Source organism: Prinia subflava, chromosome 2, assembly GCF_021018805.1.
Source record: "Prinia subflava isolate CZ2003 ecotype Zambia chromosome 2, Cam_Psub_1.2, whole genome shotgun sequence".
Taxonomy (NCBI): Eukaryota; Metazoa; Chordata; class Aves; order Passeriformes; family Cisticolidae; genus Prinia; species Prinia subflava.
In genome coordinates, this window is record NC_086248.1 from 22,361,007 (window position 1) to 22,386,274 (window position 25,268).

At 36.6% G+C, this 25,268-nt stretch overlaps 1 protein-coding gene across 1 annotated transcript in view; it reads right to left on the reverse strand.

Annotated features, from left to right (window-relative positions):
• Positions 1-25,268, reverse strand: part of CSMD1 (CUB and Sushi multiple domains 1) — a 1,074,318-nt gene that overhangs the window by 716,907 nt on the left and 332,143 nt on the right. Inside the window, exon 3 of the mRNA XM_063389341.1 lies at positions 21,473-21,585. Within this exon, the coding sequence (XP_063245411.1) occupies positions 21,473-21,585 (113 nt within the window). The remainder of the gene's footprint in view (positions 1-21,472; positions 21,586-25,268) is intronic.

Sequence of the window (25,268 nt, forward strand, 5' to 3'; positions counted from 1 at the left end):
ATTTAAAGTAAGGTAGAAATCACCCCACAGTTAGGCATAGACACTCAGAATTGAAAATTTTATTAGTTATATTTCTAAAAAAAAAACCTGTATTGCATTAAGTGTCACCTATCTGGTCTTATCTAAACTAACCTTTTTTATTGCAACATGCATGGCTAGAATAATAAGGTTTTTTTCTGAACAACTAAAATACAAATCACCAGATTTTATTCTCCCTTTACAAATCCTTCAGAAAGGAAACAAGCAGAAGCTTTCTTCATTATTCTAATAAATAATAATTGGAAGACTTTTAGAAAATAATTAATTTTTAAACAATTAATAATGTAATTACCCAATAGGTCTTTGCAACACCAGATTCTTTTTCTCATATACTAACTTCATGTAACTGCAGGAAGTCCTTAGTGACACTTTTACTCCATGTCATGCTACACTTTAGGTGTTATTATGGACATGTTTAACATAGTTCTTAAAAAATACCTATATATTTTAAAGAATGACAATCCTTAGGCATTAATTTTATATCTAATCATGTAAATACCTAGACATTATCTTTGTCACACGATACACAACTGGCTTCTTAAGTTTAGCATGCATGTACTACAAACGTAATACTGCAAAAATAGGATAGTTGTGTGGTAATTAAAACTCTGAATAAGAAAGATAATCTGGTGGGTTGACCCTGGCTGCATTGCACCCTAAAACCTGGTCATGCAAACCCAACACAGATAAACCGTGGGGGAAATAAGAAAATAAAAGCGCATAGCTTTCATCAGGTACTGTCAAATTGAACAAAATATTATCAAGAACTTGAAGCTATAGAAAACATATTCCATTACACAAGAAACTGAAGCTTCAGAATGTTGGGAGTGTGACAGAAACAAGGTGATTTTAAGATTTTTCTTACCTCTCTTCTTTTTTGAACATGAAGTTTCATGAAATTATGAATCACTTCAATAATTAGAATTCATTATAATGGCTCAAAGTAAACAATGAATTGTGTAAGAAAAATCTGGTATCTAACTAGATACAACTCATCAGCTAAAATAGTAAATTAATATTTTATCTTGTGTTTTCTAGTGCAGCTCAATACAAATAGTTTTCAGAGCAACAGCCACTCTTTAATGACAGTTCAAGAATGAAGGTAAATGAATTTTAACTATCACATTACTAAAAAAGGAACTTCATAACTATACATAAGATAAAACTGAATGATGCTTATTCTTTCTGCCTGAAGCAGATGTGTGAAAGTTAATTATAGTTCCTTTCTATACCTTTTTTTTTTTTTTTAAACATACATAAAGACTATCAACTCTTACTCTTATTGAGATTTGAGAATGATTTCCTTTCAAAGTTTCAGTTAAGTCATTTTTCTCTCTCATTATTTCTGTTGCTGTTCTGTGGAAATTCTTTGTCTGTGTGTTTCTGGAATTGTGTTTCCTAGAGTGAAATGCAAATCCCTAGCTGGAAGATATAGAAGAGTATTTCAGAATTCTTTAGCATATTCTCCCTCTAACTGCAGCACTGATTTTTCTCCTCACTAGAATGATGCTCACTCATGATATATTACAAGATTTTAAACTGTTTCCTAGGGTAACACTTTCTAGCTGGTCTCTCCTGAAATGTCTAAGTACGCATGCAAAGATCCTGATTTATGTAAAAGTAAAAAAGTTTGTCACCACTTTTCTGACTGCCATCCTATTTGTTCAGAGAGTTTCTTTTCCTTCAGATCATTCATGTTTATGCTTATACTGTTATATCCTGGTCTTACAGCTATTTTAGTGGAATTTGCAATTAAATTGTACCTGTTTCTTCCTCAGGCTGCTTCCAAAAGTGTTGAATAGTTCCCAGTCCAGAGTGGAGATATCTCTGGATCTCACTCAGCCCATCACTTCATTTGGTGGCAAATCACTTCGCTGATTTAAAAGCTGTAGTCTGTCTCCCAGTCACCTACAGTATTTGCTCAGTGTCTACAACAGCTCCTCCAACAGACTGCAATCTACTTGTTTTGAAAAACTAGAACAGAGATACAACACCTCTCAGAATGGAACACCATGTAACAGAATTTCTTAGAGAACATGGACATGAGGTATTGTGGAATGAGATTTGAGCTATCTCAAACTAGGCCTCAGTTTTGGGCCTGTGTAGAAGTAGATAAGCCTATGGCGCAGTTAAAATTTAGATTAAGGTGTGTGTGTGCATTAGATAGGATAGTTATAGTGGAATCATTGTAGCTGCCTTAAACTGAGATTGTTTGCACTCCTTTTCACGCTGAATGCCAATTAGAAAACACCTCCAACTCTAAATTATTTGAAACTGTAACTGGCCATTTCGGAAATAAAGAGGAGAACGTATGATTTCACCATATTGGTTGTTGCTCTGTGCAGCTTCCATCTAATTAATAGAGTTTGTTCTCATTTTTTAACTTCAGGAAAAGAAGTTGTACCACTATGTGAAGTATTTTGATTGGGTCCTCACAGAAGATTAGGTTACTCTAACTTCAGTCTGTGTAGCCTCTCAGTAAAAGTAGAGTTGTCATCAATGCCTTATTGTTTAACATTCACAAAGAAGTGTAGCAACCAATCTACCTAATTACAAGTTAAAATTTTAACCTCCTGCCATTCAAAATACACATTAAAAAAAAAAAAAAAAAAAAGTTTGGACAAGTAATTAAGTAATTTACAAGCACACTTTGATTTATGATTATATGAATATATATGATCTGAAGAACAATAAGTGAAGAAACAGAGTTTCATCAAAACTCAAAGTCTTTTTGCAACAAGAACATAGCTCAAAATATAAGATTTAATTTCTTTATTAATGTCACAATGCTTGTGTGTTTTTATAACTGTGTGCTGGCTTTCTACTTTTTGTGTGCAAGAGAAGCAATAAAATGCAAGCAGAAATTTTGATCTATTTTGGTGTTGTTTCCTAAGTTCCCTAAATATAAGAAGTAATATATTATTCATTCTAACCCGTTTCAGTATAAATGCAGGTATCTGACAGGTATAGCACAATGTATCAGATGTTGCAACAACCAAATTTAATTATATGATACAGCACTTTAAAAGATTTTCAGTTTTATGTTTCAGCTAGAGGTTGAACACCCAACTAGTGATCATAAAACAACTGTGCTGAGTTTTCCTTTTTTGCTAATTTAGTTCTGTGTTTATAATCTGATGGGGAAACATTTATCCATTTAAACACTCATTTTAACTAATGACCCATGCAATTGCTTACAGCAAGCATCTTTACCTCCCTGTTTGTCTTTTCAATATCTCTGACAACAGAAGTAACCAGAAGAAGAAAATGAGTGTTAAGATTAAAGTAATTTCTTCACTATAGATAGACACTACATATTAAATGTGGTTCAACCCTAAAGATATCTAAAACTAACTATAGTATGCTTATAAAAACTATAAAGTTTTATAGAATTTTGTACAAATTTGAAATAAAAATTCATTTTAATTCAGTTTTTGCGAGATTTCTAGGTGTACAGAAATGTGACCTTACAGGTAACTATTACTTTTTAGGCGCCTTGAAACAAAAATGTTCAATTGAGCTCTGATTATAAACACAAATTTTTTCTTGGATATTAAGACACCAAGATGAAGTCAACTGAGGTCACCATGGACAAATAAGTCAAAAATAAAAAATGTTCTAGGAAATGGAGGCTTTACATATTACCATCATCAAAACCAAAACAGAAGGGTTGAAAGAAGTGGCTGCGTGGGAGAGTAGCCTGTAACCACTTAGGAGAAATGTCCACTAGATTTTTTTAGCCAACCTTCAGAAGGCTATGGTATGCCATTTAGAATTCAGTAGCAAAAAAAAATAAGGCTTCTACATGTCTCAATTCCTTTTTGGTCTGTGGCTAGATTGAATACGCCCATATACAAAATACAAGTAAGGTTCTTATTCTGCTGTGGTACTTTTTAATAAAATATTTCAAAATCCCTGTAAGAGTCAAACTAATTGCACTTTGGTAGCTAGAAAGAAGCTGATGACAGAGTGAAGACACCAGTCCAGGATTTAGCTACTGATTAGCCTCCCAGCTGATGATCCACAACTACTCTCTGAAGAAACAAAACACCAGAATGAAAATTTTACAGCAGGACAGTTTCAGAAACTAAATCTAAGGAGAAAAGTTGAGGTGAAATTTTTAAATAGAAAGTGGAAAGATGGGACTACATTGGAACTACCTTGATGTGATGCTATAGCTTCAGGTTTTCATTTCCAGTACAAATATTCTGCATTTATACACATAGTTTGAAGTCTGTGTAAGGATATGGAGATAGAAATTAGTTACTGCTTGTTAGTATAAAAGAAGTAGTTTCAAGTAAGTCACAGTCTAACTCAACTGTAGTAAGTGATCTCATCATTCCTACCAATATTTTATAAATTATATTAATCTCACAGGCAGTTACTGCTTGACTTTTCAGGGGAAAAAAACAAAAAACCAAACAAAACCAAAACCAAAACAAACAAGCAAAACCCAAACAAACAAACAACCTCACACAAAACACCATTTGATCAATGCAATGAAGAGTTCTAACAATACAAGTTGTACTGTCCTTGCCTCCTGTGCAGTACAAGACAGACCTCTTTCGAATTAACCCACGTGGGGTTCACTAACTTACTAGAATACATAACTTATGCTTCCACAGCCATATAACCATTCTGGCAATATGCAATGCAAGTTGGGAGAAGCATATTGGAATCCACTAGCACAAGGGGAGCTGTGTTGTGCCAGTGTGCACACTGCCTGCTTTGTGTTCACCAGAGGGAAAAGGCCGCCCTTGAAGAACCTGAGCTCAGCCACAGAGCTGATACACAGTCTGCAACCACAACCATGGATTGCAACCACAGTCTTATTTTCTCCAATTATTTGTACTTTTTGTTCACACCCATTTTGTCTTTTCAGTGCATCTATGGAGTGGGAGACCTTTGTAGACATTTTTTCCCCTCTTTATCCTAAAGTTCTGTAGTATAAGCAGCTAAGACTTCATTGAAACTAGTACCTCATGGGACCAGTCACATGAAAATTGAGGTAAATTATGCTTAGTTTGGATATAGCTGTGATATTAGAAGGATGAGGACTTGAGTATTAGAGCTGCTTCTCTGTCACAGAAAAACAAATATATACAACATTAATCAAAAGGTAATGGGGAGGAATGGGCTCCAACCTTGTTTTTTATACAATATATTCATTCTGACAGGTTCATACAGATTGCCATTACCATGTGTCTGAATGTAATGTAAGAGTAAATCTCAGTTAAACAGACTCCTAGAAATAGTCTAGACATAAGGAAGTTCCCTAAGTTTTGATAAAGAAGATTGCTGTTGCAATGTTTAATTAGCTTTAAATATTTCCAATTTCATGCCTCCAATGTATGTCCCTAACTAGTTAGAATTTTAAAGAAAATTATTTCCCAGGATAAGGCAAACAAGAAAAAAGCTAAATCAAGGTTTCACATTTATTATATTCTTATGTTTTTCTTCTTCCTTACAAAAATTTTCAGTTTTATCAGTTACAAAATTCTTCAGTTTTATCACTTCATCAGAAGGTGATTAATTTGATATGAATGAGCGGCAATTTAGGATACCATCGCTTTTCAGCCTATCTTCTGTCACTTCACACAGTATTAAAGGTAGTTTAATAGTTTTGCCTTTACTGCCTGTTCTGTTTAATGTCATAGGGGTTTTTTTACAGTTTGTAATATAGTTTAAATCCCTGAGGTGGTTTAAAAATGTATTCAATATTCACGCAAATACTTTACGTAAGTATACACCAGGTAAATTGAACACTGGCCTTATTCATGGTTTGTTTTAGCTTGCACAGGCAGACCTGCTAATTTAATGCTTTGTTTTAGTGGTCACAGGTTCAAGACCATTCATTCCTGTGATCTCAACTGAAACACCTGGGCCTCACAGGATTTTGCCTTCTCATTGCCTCCTGCAGTCTCATCAACTCACTTTCTACACCTTGCTTTCAATTTTGTATCACAAGTAGTTGAACTTGTTACCAGTTTTGATGAGTTTTGACACTTAAAAACACAGTAACACAAAGATTAATTAAGTTGTTTGGGGCATCAATTTTACTTAAGTCTACTTTTTTGGCATTGTACTACCATTGAAGTAAAATTTACCTATCATGGCACAAAAATACAAAAGCACCAAAACACAAAATATGACACTAATTTTAGCCCATCGTTGTCATGGCCACTGTTAGAATATACCACTGGGATTTCCAAATAAAGAATTGTGGGTTTTTTTCCCTTATACCAGTATAGGCTGGTCCACTGCTTTCAGAAGTCCACTAACTGAAAGAAATTACTAGTTCTGCTCTTGAATATTCACATAATGTCAACTTTGATCTGAAAAAAACACTTAGACAAGTAGACAAGTTACTGACAAGAAGTGTCTAAGAGCTGTTGTTTATGATGTAAGAGCTCAGCAGTTTAAAATATACTTTTAAAAAAATCTGTATTTTGAAAATGGCAGTACTATAAGAACTCTCTCAACTCAATTTTTTTCCATGACATAACTCCACTGATTTCACCATTTGTGATTTGCACCACACTAACCCATAGGAATAGGGAGTTCCACAAAACACCTGAGAACACTTTAAACTGACTGAGCACAATCACACCAGTTATACCAATGGACTGCCTTAGTCTTAGAAAGCTTTGTTAGCTGCTAACCACTAATGGTTGTGAGATCTTGAATTATATATGACATCTGATATGTAGAAGTCATGAACATTAATTATTTCACCACACCTGCAATCATAAACTTCCTTACAAAATGCCCACAAAACAACTAGTGATTTCCTAAATCTGTTAATGCAGTATTATTTTGACATGGGTCTGTAGATACAATTTGATTAAGTGCAAACTCTAATGGATCTGCACTTGATAATAGTAGGAGTGGAGGGGGAAACAAACAAACAAACAAACACATATGTGCCTTGTTTCTGTCTATCCAATAGCAAATGGGTAGCAGAATAAAATAAACAATAAATAAATAAATCAATAAATAAACTCACAAAGTTTAGAGCAATACTTCTACCTCTCACTTTTACTAGCTGTTCGCAAAGGCTGTATTCAGGTTGTAGCCAGTATTTATTCCCTTGAGTTTAGTAAATTACTGTGTAGGTTTTATTGTTTGTTTTTTGAGTTAGGTTTGTGCTTGTTTTGGTTTCTGATCAGTCTGGGTTTTTTTGTTTTTTGCCACTACCACTTTTGTTTTTCTGAGTGAACAGTTTGCGATAACCAGGATGTAGAGATTCAATGTACAAGAAATAGAGTCAGTTCTACTGCTATCTAAAAAAACCAAACTCTACTAATAATTAGAAAGTAGAAATAAATAGAATAAAAAAGCAAATAGAAAATGCAGACAAAACTTCAAACACTACATGTTTCTTGTATTTGTCGTTCACATCAGGATTCCAGGAAAAAAAATTAAACCCTCAAAATCCTCAGTATAAATAACTAACTTCTGAATTGATCATGAGTTTCACAAAAAACAGCATGAAATCACTAAGCCTACAAGGAGTATGTATTCTCTTTTCTTCCCACTTACGCTCCCTTATCTCTCACACAGACCATAGCACACATGATCCAAACAGAAAGTCAAATTCTTATAATGTAGAGCTTATCTTTAAAGGAAAATATTTATGGTTTTTGTTGGTTATTATCTAAGTCTAAAAAATAACAAAAAGAAGATATGAGGGGCAGCTAAATCCATAAATGGCCTTGAAGTGCTGAATGTGACCTAAGCACTGCTTAAAGCCTCTCTGCTTTATCCCTTTAAAAGGTGATTCCGGCATTTAATTTTGCAAATAATGTAACAGAGAATAATATTATAACTGTTGTTTTATTCTCAATTTTCTTTTAAAAGCTACATTTTAAACATGAGAAATCCCACTACTGACAAGCATACAGTGAGCAAAGAGAAGTAATCTTTAAAATTTGCAGTTGTCATAGAACTCTGGTAGAGGCTTCCAGAAAACTGCAAACAGACTGAACTCCACTTGTACTTGACTTCTCACATTCAGGGTGGGAGGGTTCTTCTTCCATTTGGAGACTTACTAGCTTATTGCTAAATAAGCTATTTGGCATGCAGATTTCATCATGATTAAAGTCAGCAATGAATGCCAAGTGGGTAGTAATTGGGCAACTGGAAGTTTTGATGGGAGAGGAAAAAAAAACAACCAACCAACCAAATAAAGACACACACAACAACCACACAATGCTGGAAAAGCTTTTTCTTTGTCCAGGTGAAGATCAATCAAACGGGCAGCACTGAAATATGTTTCACTTTGTTTTAGCGAACCACTGTTGCTATTTGCTTTACAGAACAGTTGACTTGACAGCATTGAAGATAATTCAATGTATCCCACAGCTGCCCAATCACTCAGTGCTTAACTCATGTTTTCCCAAAATGCACCTTCTCAGTACCTTATTGCAATTGACATTTTAAATACAAATATACAGAATAAAGTTTTGAAACCCAAGGAAGCTAGTAGTCAAAAAACCAAACCAAACCAAAACCCCAAACAAACGAAACTGAATGAAGATACCAAAGAAACCTCCCCAAAAGCCCCCAAACAAAATAAAAACACCCCATAGCTTCTTTCTTACAGCCACATTGTATTGGAAGGTAAAAACCCAGGCAGGCACAAATCTAATTGCCAGTCAGTTTAGGAGACTTCTTCACTTACAAGATGCCCACAGTCTGCCAAGAAATTAAAAGATGACGATTGTGCAAGTTTTCCTCTGCTGACACCAGGAAGCTGCACATACAGTGTACATTAGGTTGACTGCATCTTTTAAGAAGTAAGCAAAATCTAACACATTTTACAGCCAAGATGCCAGTTTTCTCACCATTTTCTGCCTCCAAAACCAGTTTTTCATCTCAAAACAGAAATGGGAGAGGAAGCCTGACCCACCCTGTTTTAGAAAGTTTCATGACTTCTTTTCAGCCTCCAAAATGAAAGATTTCCAAAGAACTGAAACATATAGAAGAATGAAAAAATATCTAATATCATGGCATTCTCAAACTACGTTTGAAGTAAGAGAGATTTAGATTAAGCATATATTTCTACTAAAGGTCCTTTCAGTTCAAATGCTGACTTTCTGTAAAACAGGCCACATGGTCTAAATCTTAAATTACAAAGCAGACACAAATCCTGAGAAAAATACAGGCATGGAACTTGGGAATGGAGGGACAGGATCAAGAAAGCAAAGCAAGGCATGGCTGGAGCTGAATTTGGCAAGGGATGTGAACAATCTGAACAACTTCTGCAGGTATGTTAGAAAAGGAAGACAAAAGAAACTGTACTCCTCCAATAAATCACAGAATCACACAATCATTTGGATTGGAAAGGTCCTCTAAGAGCATGGAATCCAACCCTTAACTGATCCACCTGTTATCAACTAGACCATGGCACTAAGTACCATACCCAGACATTTCCTGAACACCTCCAGGGTGGCTCCACTATCCCCCTGGGCAGTCCATTCTAATATTTAACCACCCTTTCCATGGCAAAATTCCTCATGATGACATGGAGGAGGCTGAGCTACTTGATGACTTTTTGTCTCTGTTTTCACTGGCAAGTGCTCTCCCCTCATCTTTCAAGTCCCTGAACCTCACTGCAATACTTTGACCTCTGCAAGATGTTTGATACAGTCCCCCCAAACTTCCTCACTTCCAAATTGGAAAGATGTGGGTTTGATGGATGGATCAGTCAATGGAGAGGAACTTGGGTAGATAGCTGCATCCAAAGATGGTGGTCAACAGCTCAGTGTCCAGAGATGAATCACAAGAGTTGCTCCTCATGGGTCATATCAAGACTGATACTGCTCAGTACTTTTATTAAGGACACACGGTGATCGAGTACAGCCTCAGCAGATGTGCAGCTGAGTGCTGTAGTTGATACGCTTGACAGAAGGGGTGTCATCCAGAAGGATTTTGTCAGGCTTGACAAATAGGCCCACGGAAAATTCATGAAATTCAATCAGGCCAAGTGCAAGGTCCTGCAACTTGGTCAGGGCACTTGCTGATATCAGCACATGCTAAGGAACGAATGGATTTAGAACAGCCCTGTGAAGGAGGATCCAGGAATAATGGTGAATAGGATGCCTGGATGACTGTAAGAACACATTGCCTGGATGCAAGTAGGCAATGTGTACTTACAGGCCAGAAGGCCAGCCATATCCTGAGCTACATCAAAAGCAGGGTGAGACGGGATTATCTCCTTCTACTCTGTGCTTGTAAGGCCCCAATCAGAATGCAGTATCCAGGTCTGGAGGCCCCAGCACCAGAATGTCGCAGATCTCTTACAGCAGGCCCAGGGGAAGGCCACAAAATACCCTTCCTGTAAAGAAAGGCAAAGAGATTTTGAGTTGTTCACCATAGAGAAGGTCCCAGGGAGATCCCACTATGGCCTTTAAATACCTAAAGTTAGAAGAAAGATTGAGAGAAACTCTTTAACAAGGTCTGAAATGTTAGGGAGAGTGACAAGGTTTTAAAGCATTTAGTTGATTTAGATTAGATATAAGAGCATCTTTTGCAAGATGGTGAAACACTAGAACAGGTTGCTCAGGGGTTGCTCAGGGATGTTGTGGATGTCCCGTTGCTGGAGGCATTCAAGGTTTGGCAGGGCTTTGAGTAATCTGATCTAATAAAAGATGTCCCTGCTCATTGCAGGGGGTTGGAACAAGATGATCTTTAAGGTTCCTTCTAACCCAAACTATTCTATGATTAAAATGCTCAACTTATAGACAGCTAAGGTGGTCCTTCAAATCTCATTGTAAAGTCAAAAAAGGCAAAGAAGGCAGACACTTCTGCTTTGAGATTATTTCTCTAATGTTAACACAGGCGTCTAATGTTACCTGGCTTTTGAAATATTTAATGATTATAATGTTTTATGACTAGCTCTGTATCCAGCTGTCACAAATCTAGGGAGCTAGTCAGACAAGGATCACCCTAGCTTGGTCAGGCAAGGTACACATGTAGTACCCAGACCAGGCAAGGATTTTACAGCAACAGTTCTCTGGAGACTTCTAATGAAAACTTTGATTAAAACAGGCAATTTTGAAATCTAAAGCTGTATCAGGAGAACTGTTTTATGTATGCCATGTTTTATGACTGTGAAGCCCTCTAATCCAGTACTGCCATCCTCAGTAACAGGCCATAAGCTTTGTAAAGGGTTTGCAAGGCCTCAGGTCTGATTCTTGCTACAGTCAGGCTGACCCTGCATGAAATTCTCAAATTTGCCTGAAGCTTTGCTTTACTTCATTTAGCTGTGGTAGCAATTTCTCTAATGGACTGGCTGTCTAAGGCTAATTTAATTCCTCCCTTTTTTTAATGATGGTACAACCAGAGTTTTAAATGAATAACTGTAACAAACAGTCTACGCACAACAAAGTATTTTGCAAGTGACACAATTACATGGTTCAGAGAAATACAAGATTGCTTTGAGTCTCTGAGAAATAGAAATAAAGGATGCAGTCCAGGAAAATACATGTACAGGAACAATAAGAGATGAGACAAAGACTTGGCACTAGAGAGGCCACAGTTATGAACAACTCACTCCTAGTCAACTACAGAAATGCAGACCCAGACAAAACTGGGTTTAGGAATAACAAAAAACCAAAGGAGTAGTGGCTAACCTGCATGGGGCACCCTCTTAAGTAAGTATGGATGACAAGTGGACCTGCAGACCATGGAAGAAAGAGAAAACTTATCAAATCATTTTAAGTAAGAGTAACCTCAAGTATATCCTAAACTGAGGAATAAGAAAGCATCAACTAGTGGACCCAGATTAGCAGGGGAAGGATAATCATAATACTAGGAAAAAGAGCAGAAATCAATAATTGTTTGTGCAACTGTTACTACCCTCATGTTCTTTTTTTCTTTTCTGTAAAAACTTCATCTGGACTAATAATAAGTAGATGCTCAAGACTGTTTAACAATTTAGGGTTTACATACATGCAGAAAGAATGCTGACTTTCTCCATAAATGAGATTTTTGCATGTCCAAATCTGCTGCTTTAACCTTCTTGAGACTTCAGTTTACAATCCACTGGCACAACACAGATGTGCCTTGTGTTGTTAAGCAAGTTTTAGAGAGGCACAGATCTAATACAGTCAAGGAGATTGTGTGACCTCCCATGCCTCCCATAGCCCTTTTCAAGTCAATCCTATAAGCCAGCTTCAAAGAACCTTAAGGCAAGATTTCTCGAAAGTATTCCATGCATAAATAATTCTATAAATGTTTTAGGAAGTCTTCCAGGGTATACAAGATAAAAGGTTTCAAAGCGTTAAAGGGTGCAAATGCAAAATACAGAATTAACAAGTACTGTAAATGGTTTTGCAGACTCATTTGTAGCAACACATATCCCTAGTGAAGTTAATGAGATTACTTGGGTGAATAAACGGTATTTAAATACTCAGTACACAAAGTAGTCCAATAGATAGTACAAAGACATGGAAGCAAGGATCATGTGATAGCTTTGAACAAATCTCAAATGTTTCAGTTAAAATGCAGTGTCTACATTATGTGTGCTACAAGCAACGTGGTTCCTTTCTTCACAGTTAACAATTAGTGACGTACCAGACCACTCTCTTCACCATGAAGCAAGATCAGCACCTTAGTAAAAATTTAGAATGCCTGTTTTGATGAGCATATTTTGCTACAAACTTCCATCTATCTGTCCTATTATCCCAACTGCAAAAGAAAAACTTGAAAAGTTATGCAAATGAAACCTTCAGTATATGGAAAGGATATGAAAAAGAAAGGAATTCAAAATGCAATTATTAATGGTTTAGTTATACACGACAAGATGAAAAGAAAAGTATGTGACTGTATTTATATGTTAACTATCCATCTAACACGGGAAATTATACAACCTTTAATTAATCAGGATAACAGCTGCTGGCTACAGTAACATAGCAAATCTGACTTCCTATTTTCTATCACAACAATCCACAGGGGTTTATTCCAGAAATACTGATTCAGCCCTGCATCACACTACACTTTCTGCCAGTTTAAAAGAATAAAAATCTGGAAACAATGATTCCAGATAAGACAGATTTCTTTTATTTTTGCAAAAAAATAATAAAAAGTTCCTATGTCATCTTTGCCAATGCAGGCAGACTCATAATAAATACAAAGTAGTTATCAACAGTAACTCTTAATAAACTGCAGAGACTTTTTTATAAAGGCAGAAATATAGTTTCCATAATACAAAGTGATACTACCTTAAGTCAAGGAAAACAGATAACAAAAAAATATGAGCAATATAAAGACTACAACAAACCAGAACTGGTATGTCTGGAAATGCATTTTTATTATCTGAAGGTTGAAAAGCCCACTACAACTTCCCCTACTTTGTGCCAGCCAAAGGGAAAAATAACTTGCTTTACAAATAAATCAGATTAATTAAAGTCTAGGTAAGTGACAGTTGTATTTTATCTGGGACAATCTGAAGGTAAGTTAACACTACTGAGTATATCCAGTAACAAGAAAAGAATTAAATTTCTTCATAGTAACTAAAATGGGGGTTTGAAATTGTGATGAACACAGTTTTGGTAACAGGGATGTTTCAGAAACGGCTGAGCAGAGCTTACACAGTGTCTTTTCTGTCCTGTCAATGACTTGTCTGGAAGTGCACAAGGTGCTGGGAGGGAGCACAGCTGGGATAGCTGACTGTGCTGACCAAAGGCTTATTCTGTACCATACGATGTCACTGTCAGCAATCAAAGGGACGGGGTGGGGTCTGGCTAGGGCTGCCATTGCTCAGGGAGGCTTGGAGTGATGGCATTTGTCTTCCCCGGTAACCACAGACGTGATGGAGCTCTGCTTCTGTGGAGATGTCTGAACAGCTGCCTGCTGATAGGAAGCAGTGAATGAAATCCATACTTTGCTTTGCTTGCACATGCAGCTTTTGCTTTAACTATTACACTGTCTTTATCTCAACCTACATTTTTTTTCACTTTTACTCTTTCGATTCCCTCCCGCATTCCACTGTGGGGCTGGTGAGTGAATGGCTGCGTGGTGCTCAGCTGCCCCCTGGGGCTAAGCCACAACAATAACCTCAATACTGACTCAGATAAGGTAATGACTGCACTTAGATAATTGTGACATTTCAAAAAACTCTTGAAGTGTTTTTCACAAGTTAATATTAGTCATACGAACACACATCAATAAAGACAGACAAGAAAGAACATGAAATGGGATATTAAAATCAGCACAGTTGGGATGATGATCTCTAGGATTGTGTAAGCAGCATGAAACCACTGTAGTAAGTTATTTAGGCTACACAGAAGGAGAAACAATCCCATTGCAGCACTGACTTCCACTTCTGTTTGCCATATCAAAGCACGTTGTTCTGGTTTAGGACTGGCACCTCATAGTAGCAGAGGACCAGCTCCTTATTTCTCTCTAGTAAGCCCACTTTTACCAAAACATATTCCTTTTGGGTTTGTGATCTCAAATAGTAGCAGAAGTAGGAATTTTGTGGAGGGAGGTTACAAGTCCACTAAATCACTACAAGTTATGAACCATCAACAGTGTGTTTGTTACTGATTCACGTACCGAGGACAAAGATCACAGTAGCTCTTATATGGATCAGTAAGTCACCAGAAGGCACAAAATTATCCCTTCCACAATCAGAGACAGCCAAAAAGACTTTATCTTAAAGCATGTAATTCCTTTTTTAAGGGCAACTAGCCACAGGAAGGATGTTTTTCCCTCATTAAGGATCAAGCTTGAAAGACTGAGCCTGTGTGAAAGCTCAAAAGCATCACATAGCTGACACAGCTTACAAATTGACTAACATAATGGTCATAACATAACATAAAAGTTATTCTTCCTTTAGGTACAAAATTCAGGAATTGATAATGCAATCTATAACTTTTAATTTAATTTTTCAGACAATTCAAGTAGGGTGTATTCCATTACAATTTTCAGTAAAATGTCTTTTTTTTTCTAGGAAAGAATTTCCTAGAACTTCTTATTGGGAAACTTCTCCTCTTGGACATTTTAAGGAAATAGCATTCCAGATTTCTGACTCATGGTTCTTTGAATATTGCTGAAATACAACATTTAAGTGAAAGGAATTTCACTTCTTTAACTCATTCATTCACTTCAGAACACAAGCAGACTATTTTACCTATCTCTCCTCACAAACACAGCACTTAATTTTTCAGAAGTTTTCTGAGTATATGTAGAATTAAAAATAGTTTTCTTTAGCTGATATTGTTGAAACTCGTTTGATATCTAAATAATTGATATTTTAGATTAGGTAGCAGAGTTCTTACAGAAGAGCTCTGCTAGACTTCTTCCACCCTGAGATTTTGCTGCTACTAATTATGGCATAGTGTGATACATGAAATATCAGGGGGTTTTTTTAACTGCATTATGATTTCTTTCCTGTATGTTATCATTAACAATCGTTCATATGATATCATTACAAAAAGATGTTATTTTAAAGAAAAGTTGCTAAAGAAAGAAAGAAGAAAAATTTCCTTTTTAAGGACTGCAGTTGACAAAGGAAATTTGTTACATTCCCCTGTGGCAGAAATCTATACCCAAATTCATTCTCAGAAAACAATCACTTCCACTCCAGTGAGGAACAATTACAAATTTCAGCCTTAAAAACAAAAGTCCTTTTTCAGTCTCTGATTTCACTATTTAAAGTTATTGGTTTACTTCATCATATACGATCACATATTGATAAAAGGTTCAAAAAACATCTCAGTTTGAAAATAACAGACTACCAAAATAACAAGAGGTATTTAACTAAAAATAGAAATATAGCAACTTATTGAATGGTCTAATGGCAAATTACACTAACAGAAAAACTGTCAATATTACATTTACAACAGCAGCAGCTTTTACTACAGCATTAATGTTAGTTAAGGCTACTTACCAAAGATAAGCTAAGAAAAAGGCAGTTTGTGCCTGTAATATTTAAAAAGATTAAATTCATAGAATTTACATTGCTTCTTTCTCCAAAAACCACAGCAGAATAGAAAACACTTACAGGTTTGGGAGTGACAAACTGAATCCTCCCCAAAACCCACACAGGAGACTATAGAAGAAGCTGCCTGACTCTCGATTTCATTGTTAGATACTCATTAGAATCTTTTGGAGTTTTCTGAGCTGGATGTACTAATCCACTGATGTTCACAAGTCATTCAGAGTTTCACATCACTGGAACAATCAAAATTGTTCCAATGGTTGAGTCTGCTAACGGAAAGGTTCCCTGCCCATGGTCCTGGTGGGGTTTTGAGATAGATGATTTTTACAGTTTCTTCCAATCTTCTGTGATTCTATGAAAATTAAATATTGTCTAATAGATAAAAGAGCACCCATGACCAAACCACAGAGATTAGCTGGCAACGGTTGAAGATTCAGGAGACTACTCACCTCACACTGAACAGCAGGGAATCATTATGTGTACACGTTGCATAAAGTTGGTATTTTCTTGCTAATTTAGCTTCCTACTGTGAACTTGAAATATTTCCTCTAGATTATTCATTAGATTATTCATTCACTCCTAGAGAGTAACTACTCTCATCATGGTATCACAGTTTGTTGGGAGAACTACACAGCCAGTAACCAGACTCATGGACAACAAGTAGGAAGCAGTTCAAGCACTGGCCAAATGACAAGCAAAATTTTACTCTTAAAACTGAGTGCAGAAAAGGTATTTAGGTATTCGAGGGAGGGAAACAAGGGAAACCCAAAAAACATTAGCTTGAGCCCAGGAGTCCATGTTGACTGGAAAAAAATCACAGTGTCAGGAAAATTACCTTGGCAAACTCACAGAATCATACTAAGTTGGTTGCGGAGATTTTTCAGGTTTTTTTGTTTATTTTATACAGCCAAAAGAATTGAAGCATTAAAAAAAACAGCCAAACACAACAACAAAAATCAAACTAAACAAAAAAACCAAAAACTAAACAGAAAACAACCAAAATAAAGCAATCCCCCACCTCCTAAAAGATACCCAGGAAGAACAAGACCTGCAAGAGATGAAAAAAAGCAGAAAATTTCTTCAAAGGCTGTACACCATGGAAGTGCATCACTGCTTTCTGCTGTTGGTGTCAAAAGGGATTTAAAAAGAGGCTTTGGGAGGGTGCATAAGGGAAGATGAGGTGACTGACAGTATAAATGTTAATGCTGGGTGTGAGCACAAAGCTTTGAGAAATCAAAGAACAAAAGAAAAAAGGAAACATGGCCTGCGGGCGAGTAGAATAGAAGGATGTTCTTCGTGAGCTCTTTCTCTGGCAAGGAATAGCTGCTGTAGAACAAAGGTCAAGGAAAGGTATGAAGAAACACCAAGCCCAGTACATCTGGATTGCTGTTTAAACACTGGCCACCAATTCTACAAAATATGGTAAGAAACAACAAAAACAACCACATATACCTACAGACACAAGAAAACAACCACAAACAAAACAAACCCCCAACAAACAAACACACCTAACCAAAAACACCCACACACAACAAAAATACAAACCAACAAACAAAAAACAACCCCACCTCCCCCCCCCAAAAAAACACCACCTGAGAATGAACCAAGGATCATTAACCTTAGAAGACATCTTAATGTTTAGTAGCAGACATTAGTGTATCCAAATATATGTTAAACCCCATGATGTTTCATTTTATGTTGATGACTGGGAACACACTGTGAAATGACTTTTGTACTTTAACTAATTTTTTCCATTTGACAGCTGGATTCCCTGAATGGCAGGCCATGGTACTTTATAATAGAAGACAGATCATCAAATTACAAATACGCACAGCAGTTCAGATACTGCTGTAATTAAAACAGCATTTGTCTCTATTATCAAACATAAGCAGGTTTTCTCTGTGGAAGAAATACTTCTGGTTTTCCAAAGAAAACTACTACAATGATACAGCAATGCTGATTTTTTAATTCTGCATGTAGCCCTCAAAGCACCTTTTAAAAAAATGGTTTATTAACTTTATTCTAGAAAAGTAAGAATTAAACTGATTTAACCGGGGAATTAAGCAAAATTGCACAAGTCCTGGTACTTTGTTTTCTCTTTCTGCAGTCCCTGCAAAGCCTGAACATATTTCCTATGATGTAACCCAGTGCAATTATAAAAAAACCCCACATGTTACAGAAAGAGGAGCTATCCCTTCATTCTCCAATTCCACTGCTAAAAAATTATGCTTATATACAAAACAGTGATTGTAATTGTCAATGAATCATTTCACTGATGCTATATATTGAACTTACTACTCCTGAAGTTCATAGTTCTTTTCACTGATATAATCATATGTTTGAAACTTCCACAGATAATTTTATTTCTAGAAAATAAGAACAGTTCAAGTTTCCACCAATACCAGAACTTAGAGAGCTGATGTTATCACTGAGAAAAAATAAAGTACTATTATTAAAAATATTAGAGAATCTCAGAAACACATCTATAAATCTGGTGAAAGAATGATCCTGTAAAGAAACCTACATTTCAGCCTAAGAATTGAGTAACTGCCCAACTACATCAGTGTCATTTTAAACTCTCTGGTCTACTCCCACAAAGATCTGATTTAGTTAATGTTAATATCCACATGGTATACGGATGACAGCAGGCTAAGTCAAGTAAATCCTACCAATCTTCAAGGGCTTACAGTGCCATAATGTGGTTTCACTTGCTTCATTCTTAATTCTCCATTTTAAAAACACAAAGGATCCAGTTACGTCATTGCTGCACAGGAACTGAGGTCATAAATGAAGAATACACTAAGTAGAAGGCACAGGTCAGAATCTTAGCCCAGGAATGGGGATGTAATGGTCTCTCTCTGCTAGGGATAAAACTAGCATGGGTATGGTTAAAACTTCAGAAGCCATTCAATCACCATTGAAGTGGTTCACTTGCCTTGTTTCCTGGTTGAGTGCCCTCCTGAGTTTTTCAGAGTCTGCATTCTGAACCCATAATATCCCAAACTCTCAGCTGGCAGCAGCATTCAGTAGCACTTCAATGCTCCCCATGTTTCCAACTGAACAGTAACTGAACTGTTATGTGAAGTGAATTCACCGACTCCAGAGAAGAATTAAAGAGCTGGCCAAAACCAGGGATAGGCATAGAGTTTAGGAAGGCAAACTAGCTGGGGATGGGTAGCTGGCAGAGTGATTATAAAGACTTCTACTGACTGGTAATATCTGGTCTGTATTCCCCAGTCCTAGCGGAACTAAACACCTGTCTTGAAATCACAGATAAAACAGAAACCTGAAGCTGTCACTATTAAAAACAGGTAGTCTGGGGAACAGTTATGGAAGTTCTTAAACAACGGGGCAAATCAGTCGGCCATTGCATAGAAATCACTCCAAGCCTTCACAAGAAAACACCTAAACCCTCACTGCTACAATTCCTTCTAGAACCATCAGTACCCACTGCCTGTCTCTACACTGAAATGCTGTCACTTGAGTGACATTCACCACTTTTTCCAAAGCTGGATGTCACATTTTGAAGTCAATTTAAAGTTCATGGTCAATGCCAGGTTTACAGCCCTGAATCTGAAAGGGGGCAGTGTTGTTTAACCAGAAAGTGGTGCTGTCTGTCACTGTTAATTACAGCTCTTCCTGCTGGGGTTTTTACAAGAAAGTAGGCCAGCAGGAAGTGTCATTATATTACAGCCTGTGGCTCCATGCATGTGTTCCTAAGTTGACAGTCAAGAGATGTCCTTTAGCCTTTTTCACCGTGCTTTTCAATATGAAAAACAAACTGCTCAGATTGCATAAAAGGATGAAATATGCTATTGCATGCATCTCATAGAAGAGAATAATATAGGTGCATAGAAAGCAGCTTTCTTTTGAGGCAAAAACTGTTACTGGTGTGTTCATGATTTCAGATATTCCTTTTCAATTTACCTAGTAAAGCTTCTGAAGACTATGGCAATGAAACAAAGTTGTTTCTTGCAGCCCCTATATTAGTTAAAAAATAAGAGACTGGTTAGCTGACTTACCAGGTCTTAAGGCTTTGAGGGACAAAGGAAGGGGGGAATAGCTACCAAGGAGAGATATACCGTGAGCCACCTAGCCAAAGAGAAGAAGCTCAAAACAAAAATGTTTGAGCTACTCATGACACCTCCTATGCCTCTGTCTTTCACACCTATGTAATCCCCTCAATATGCATATTGAATTAAAGAAGAGACTTTAAAACACATTATCATTTCAAAACGTTAATGAGATATGAAAGAAAGATACATATAAATGTGGAGTAGACTCTGTCACTGTCAAGAAATGGAGGCAAAGGTTCAACAGTTCTAGAAAAACATGATCAAAGCTCACCAAGCATTTGAAGGAACCCCTGGTCTCTAAGGTACTATCACTTTCTCTGAAGTGGTGATCAATGTAATGGATTTACTCACTTGCAAATTCTCTTCCTAGTAAAAAGCTACCCTCAAACCACACTGCTTTCCAGATTCAGTTCCACATCAACTGCTTCATTAAAAACATTTCAGACACTTAACTAGTCGTAGGCAAATTTTTCAGAATAAACACTATCAGTCAAGGTTTAGATCTATGAAACCACAGAAAAAAATCACTTAGAGTTTGAGAAGTAATCTGAAAATGAGCCTTCTGCAACTTTAAGTATTAGAAGCCCTGCATTTTCCATTGATTAAAAAAAACCAGCAATAAAAAAGTCCTAACACGCACAAAACCCCAAAACTATGAAAGCAACACCACACATTGTTCGAAAGCAATCCTGGATTATACCCAAAACACCTTTATAATCCAACAAGCAAGTGACTTAATATCACTGTATCTGTTAACTTTCCCCAGCAAAGACTGCAGTTCTCATAAAACCATTTACTTAATGCTTTGAGCTATACAAAAGGTATCATTCCAGTTTTATGAGCATAATTCTTGGTACACAAAAAATGCTTGGCCTTATTTCTAACAAAAACTGAGTCATCACTGCGGTCTAACACCTTCCACAGAGTAAGTTTAAACTGCTTTTTTGGGGTTTTTTTAACTTTATATATACATATATTTTGTTGTCATCTTTTTAATTTTCCACAACAAGAGGATTAGTGATTCATTTTCAAGACCAGTTAGGATCCATATCTCCTCTCATTTTTATCATCACAACCCTAAGCTGGACATTGCTTAAAGATTCTTCAAAAAAATCCTTTAGGAAATAATAAGAAAACCATTTAAATAATCCATCTCTGAATGAAGCTTTGGAGGCCTGACAAATTTTTTTAAAAATTCCATCAGAAATTATAGTATCAGTGTAAATTAAATTTAAAATTCAAAGCTATGGCCCAGACAAAGTAACATTTAAAATATGCTACAAAATAAACCCCATAGTCAATGCAATAACAGCTGATGACTCAAATCCCAAACAGAATTGAAACATCACATTTCAACATGAAGAATATAAAGTAAGTACAGTGGACACTCAGTAAGAAGAGTTCTTACCTTCATAGATAGCTTTGAAGCCTTGGGCACTGACAGCAAAATCTGTGGTGAAACAGAGGGTAAGGATAGATCCTGTGCTCACAATAGATGATGGAAGCTGAAATCCAGATAACCTGTGCAATAAAAAGGCAAAGATTACTAACACTTTTTATAATAAAGCCCATCCATAGATGTGATGAGCATTATGATTAACATCATGTTTTTACATCTGAACTGCGAACACATTATGGGCTTTACCCTGATGCATCTCTAAACATTCGCTGCAAAATTTCAAATATTTCCTTGACCTTTAAAACTCTCCTATGCTAACACATCTATGCAGTCTCCAGAAAACAATGAAAGACCTGTTTGTGGCTTCTAATGACTTTTTTTTTTTTTTTTTTGGTGATAGGACTCATTTGAAGATGAAGACAGGTCACTTCAGGACACCTAGAAGTAGATACTCAGGCTTTGACTCACTCAAAGAGAAGCTTCTTACAATTTGATGTACCTTAGACTATCCTGTCTATCCGCCAAGTGCTGCTTCAGAAAAACCATGGATGTCATATGTTCAGTGTGATAAACATTAACTGACTAGAAAGCATAAAAAACCACCACACTTCCATTTAAGAGCTTCAGAATAAATTACCTTACATATCCCCTCTTACTAGTAACCTTACCTTTACATACAAAATGGAACTTTTGATAAGCTATAATTATGTTGTAATATTAATTATAAGATAATTTCTCTAAACCTGGATATTTTTAAGGGTAAAATTGATTGAAGGAAAATGTTTAGATCCTTTACTGAAACATCACTAAACACAATTTGTTAGACATGGCTGATACTAGTGACATATATTTTAAGGATTAATTTCTCATAAGTAATATATAAGACTCCATTACTGTCCCACAAATACAAAATTATACTGGTAGCTTAGCTAACCACTAGTTAATTTCTGTATTGTGAAATAGGGATATGTGATTGAGTATGTATGGGATAACACTGCCAGAAAACCAGCTTTTGTTCAAATCTCACCCTGAAGGAGCTTCTTAGACATTGAAACAGATCATTTAAAAAACCCAAATAAACAAACACAAGCCTTTTTTTAAGATCTAGGTGGTTAAGACAATCCATGTCTTTAAAAAAAACCCCAAAACAAAACAAAAAACCAAACCAAACTAACAAAAACAAAAAACAATGACAAAAACAAAAACAGAAAAACGAAAACACCTCATCCTTGAAATTTATGGTACAATTCAGTCATACTTCATTAACTGATATCCAGAACTACAGAAGAGAAATAACTGTAAAAAAATACTAGCAGAGCAGTGTCACTGAACTAGATGTTCTTTTCCAAAATTAGGTTTATTAAAGACCACTTTTAATTATAAAAACACATAAGACGAACTCCATGATTCAATTACACCGGTCAGGTGGTTCCTCATCTCTTGCCAATTTTGAGCTTTGGAAAACAAATAGAAGAGTTGGAGATCAAAGCAAGAGCTTTAAATACAGATAAAGGCATACAGTCAAGGCAACATGAGCCAGCAAAAAGCTTTCTGTAATTTCTGCCTTTCATTTTAAACAACATTGTCTCCCATGTGGTAATTAGATGTTTGCTCTAATCTTTTTACCTTCTGTGTACTTGTCAACCTAATATTCCTATTTTTTTCCACCTCATTTACTCCAATTCCAGAAATAACCAGATTGATTTTCCCCTCAGTCTTCAAAATGCAGAATTACCATAAGGCTTGCCACATCTTATGTTCATGCTTTTGCATGTTCTCTCACCTTCACTAGACACTGCAGTTCTTAGAGAAATATGCCTCATGTTCTATTTAATAAATTAGAGTGGTTATCTCTTTTGCCCTACATCTAGAGTGTATCTCTGACAGTTCATTATTAATTTAAGTATGTGTTTTCTGATCTTACTTATGCATCTCTGTCTCTCTTTGAGAAGTGATTCAAAGAGTTCTTGTTTTAACGGATGGGCTTTGGGGTTTTTTTGGATAGCACTACAGTATTTCCTGCATCTAACATGTCTTGCTAAATTACAGGAAACTAGCATGCATTGTTGGGCAAGAAAGGAAAATCAGCTTGAGTCAGAAGCAGCTAGCCTCAACATTTCACACTACATGGGAGAAGTAAAAAAAGACCTCACAATAAAATGACCAAAAAAAAATTGTATCAATGCATAACTACAAAGATTTTGCTCCCTCATTCCTGTTTTCTCCACTTGGTCTGGATTTGGTTCATATAAATAAATTTATGTGAGCCATGAATGGACATCCTGAGTTCTTGGTATGATTTCTATCCCAGTCTGCCTTGGTTCTGTTATAAGAAGGGTCATTCCTACAACATGGATTCTTAGGAGCCAAATAAATGTTTTTCTATAGGATCCTCCTTGAAATATCAGATTATTCTTTAGGCTGTCATTGCAATTTGCATTAAAGGAGGACACATACATTCTCTTACGCCCTAAGTCATTGCACTTAAAGATTTTGCAGACTTACAGGTTTGAGAGACTGGAATGTTAATGGTTAATGACTTAGAACATTCTTGTCATTTGTGGAGGCAGCAGGGTTCTTTGCCAGGCCAGGTTTGCACTCCCACCCACACAAGGGGGACATGGAGAGTTGTGTACTGGGTTTTGAGCCAGGTAAGGGAGAAGGCAAGTTGTAGGAGTACACCTTCACACCTGAGCAGGTGCTTCTATATAAGGAAAAAAGTTCTGCTTTACCTTAGAACATATAAGGAAGTTAAACTTTCCATAACCCCTCTTTGTAATCAGCTCAGTGCCAGCACAGAGTCACTGATTGGGCTTTGGAAGTGTCCCTCAAAGCCTGATGCCAGTTTCATTGGGCAAGGTGCCAAATAGCCCACCTGGACTATCGAGTACTAAAGAGACTGCACAGACAGGCTCAAGTGCTTTTTTGGACTGCCATACCTATGTAAGAGTGTTCTCTACACTGTGTTTGACTTATATTTCTTTGTTCTATGATGTTTATTATTTTTGTTGTCATTAAAACCTTTTGTTTTACAAAGCATATCCAGAGAAGTTGTCTTGCTATCATTAAGCCATTCTGAGAAGTGCTGAACACCCTTAGAGACTTGACAGATCTTCATGTAGCTTATTCCATTCTGGCCACGTGTGAGATTTTATCAACAGGTAAGAAGCAAACCCTGCAGAGGCAGGGCAGTGTTCTTTACCATTAATATCCTCCTGTTTCTCAGGTGGCTCAGTTCTAGAACTGCCCCCCATCTATCTTCCCCGGGGAAGGGGGAACATTTACACTCACAGGGCATGTTCATACATAGGCCTGAAGGTATTTGTCCCTCCTGATGGGGCGTAAGTGCCTCAACCGTGCTGACATGAGAAGCAATGTCTTGGAAGGAGTCATAAACCAAGGACTCCAGAAGTCTGCCCAGATTCAGTTCTTGGGGCTTCCTCCAGAGGGCTGTGCCAGACCTGCAGTGCTGCAGCAGTGTAAAATGCCCATCCCCAGGAGTGGTACCCAGGCCTTTCCACCTAAAGCTGAAGTTACGTTACCCCACTGAGTTTGTGCTTCATGGGCTTCCCTCACCTGCAACAGACCAAGATGGTGACCATGACTCTGAGCAGAAGATGGACAATCAAGTCTCATTGCTGGATCCATGGGCAGTGGTATCTTTATATTCTTATCCACTCCTTCTTTCTTTTCTGTATACATTTTCTAGCATTCATTTTATTATTTTACATTGCTACATTACTAAAAATAATAACAACCTACATACCTGTTTTCCTTTGCAACACACTTGTTCTAAAATAAACCC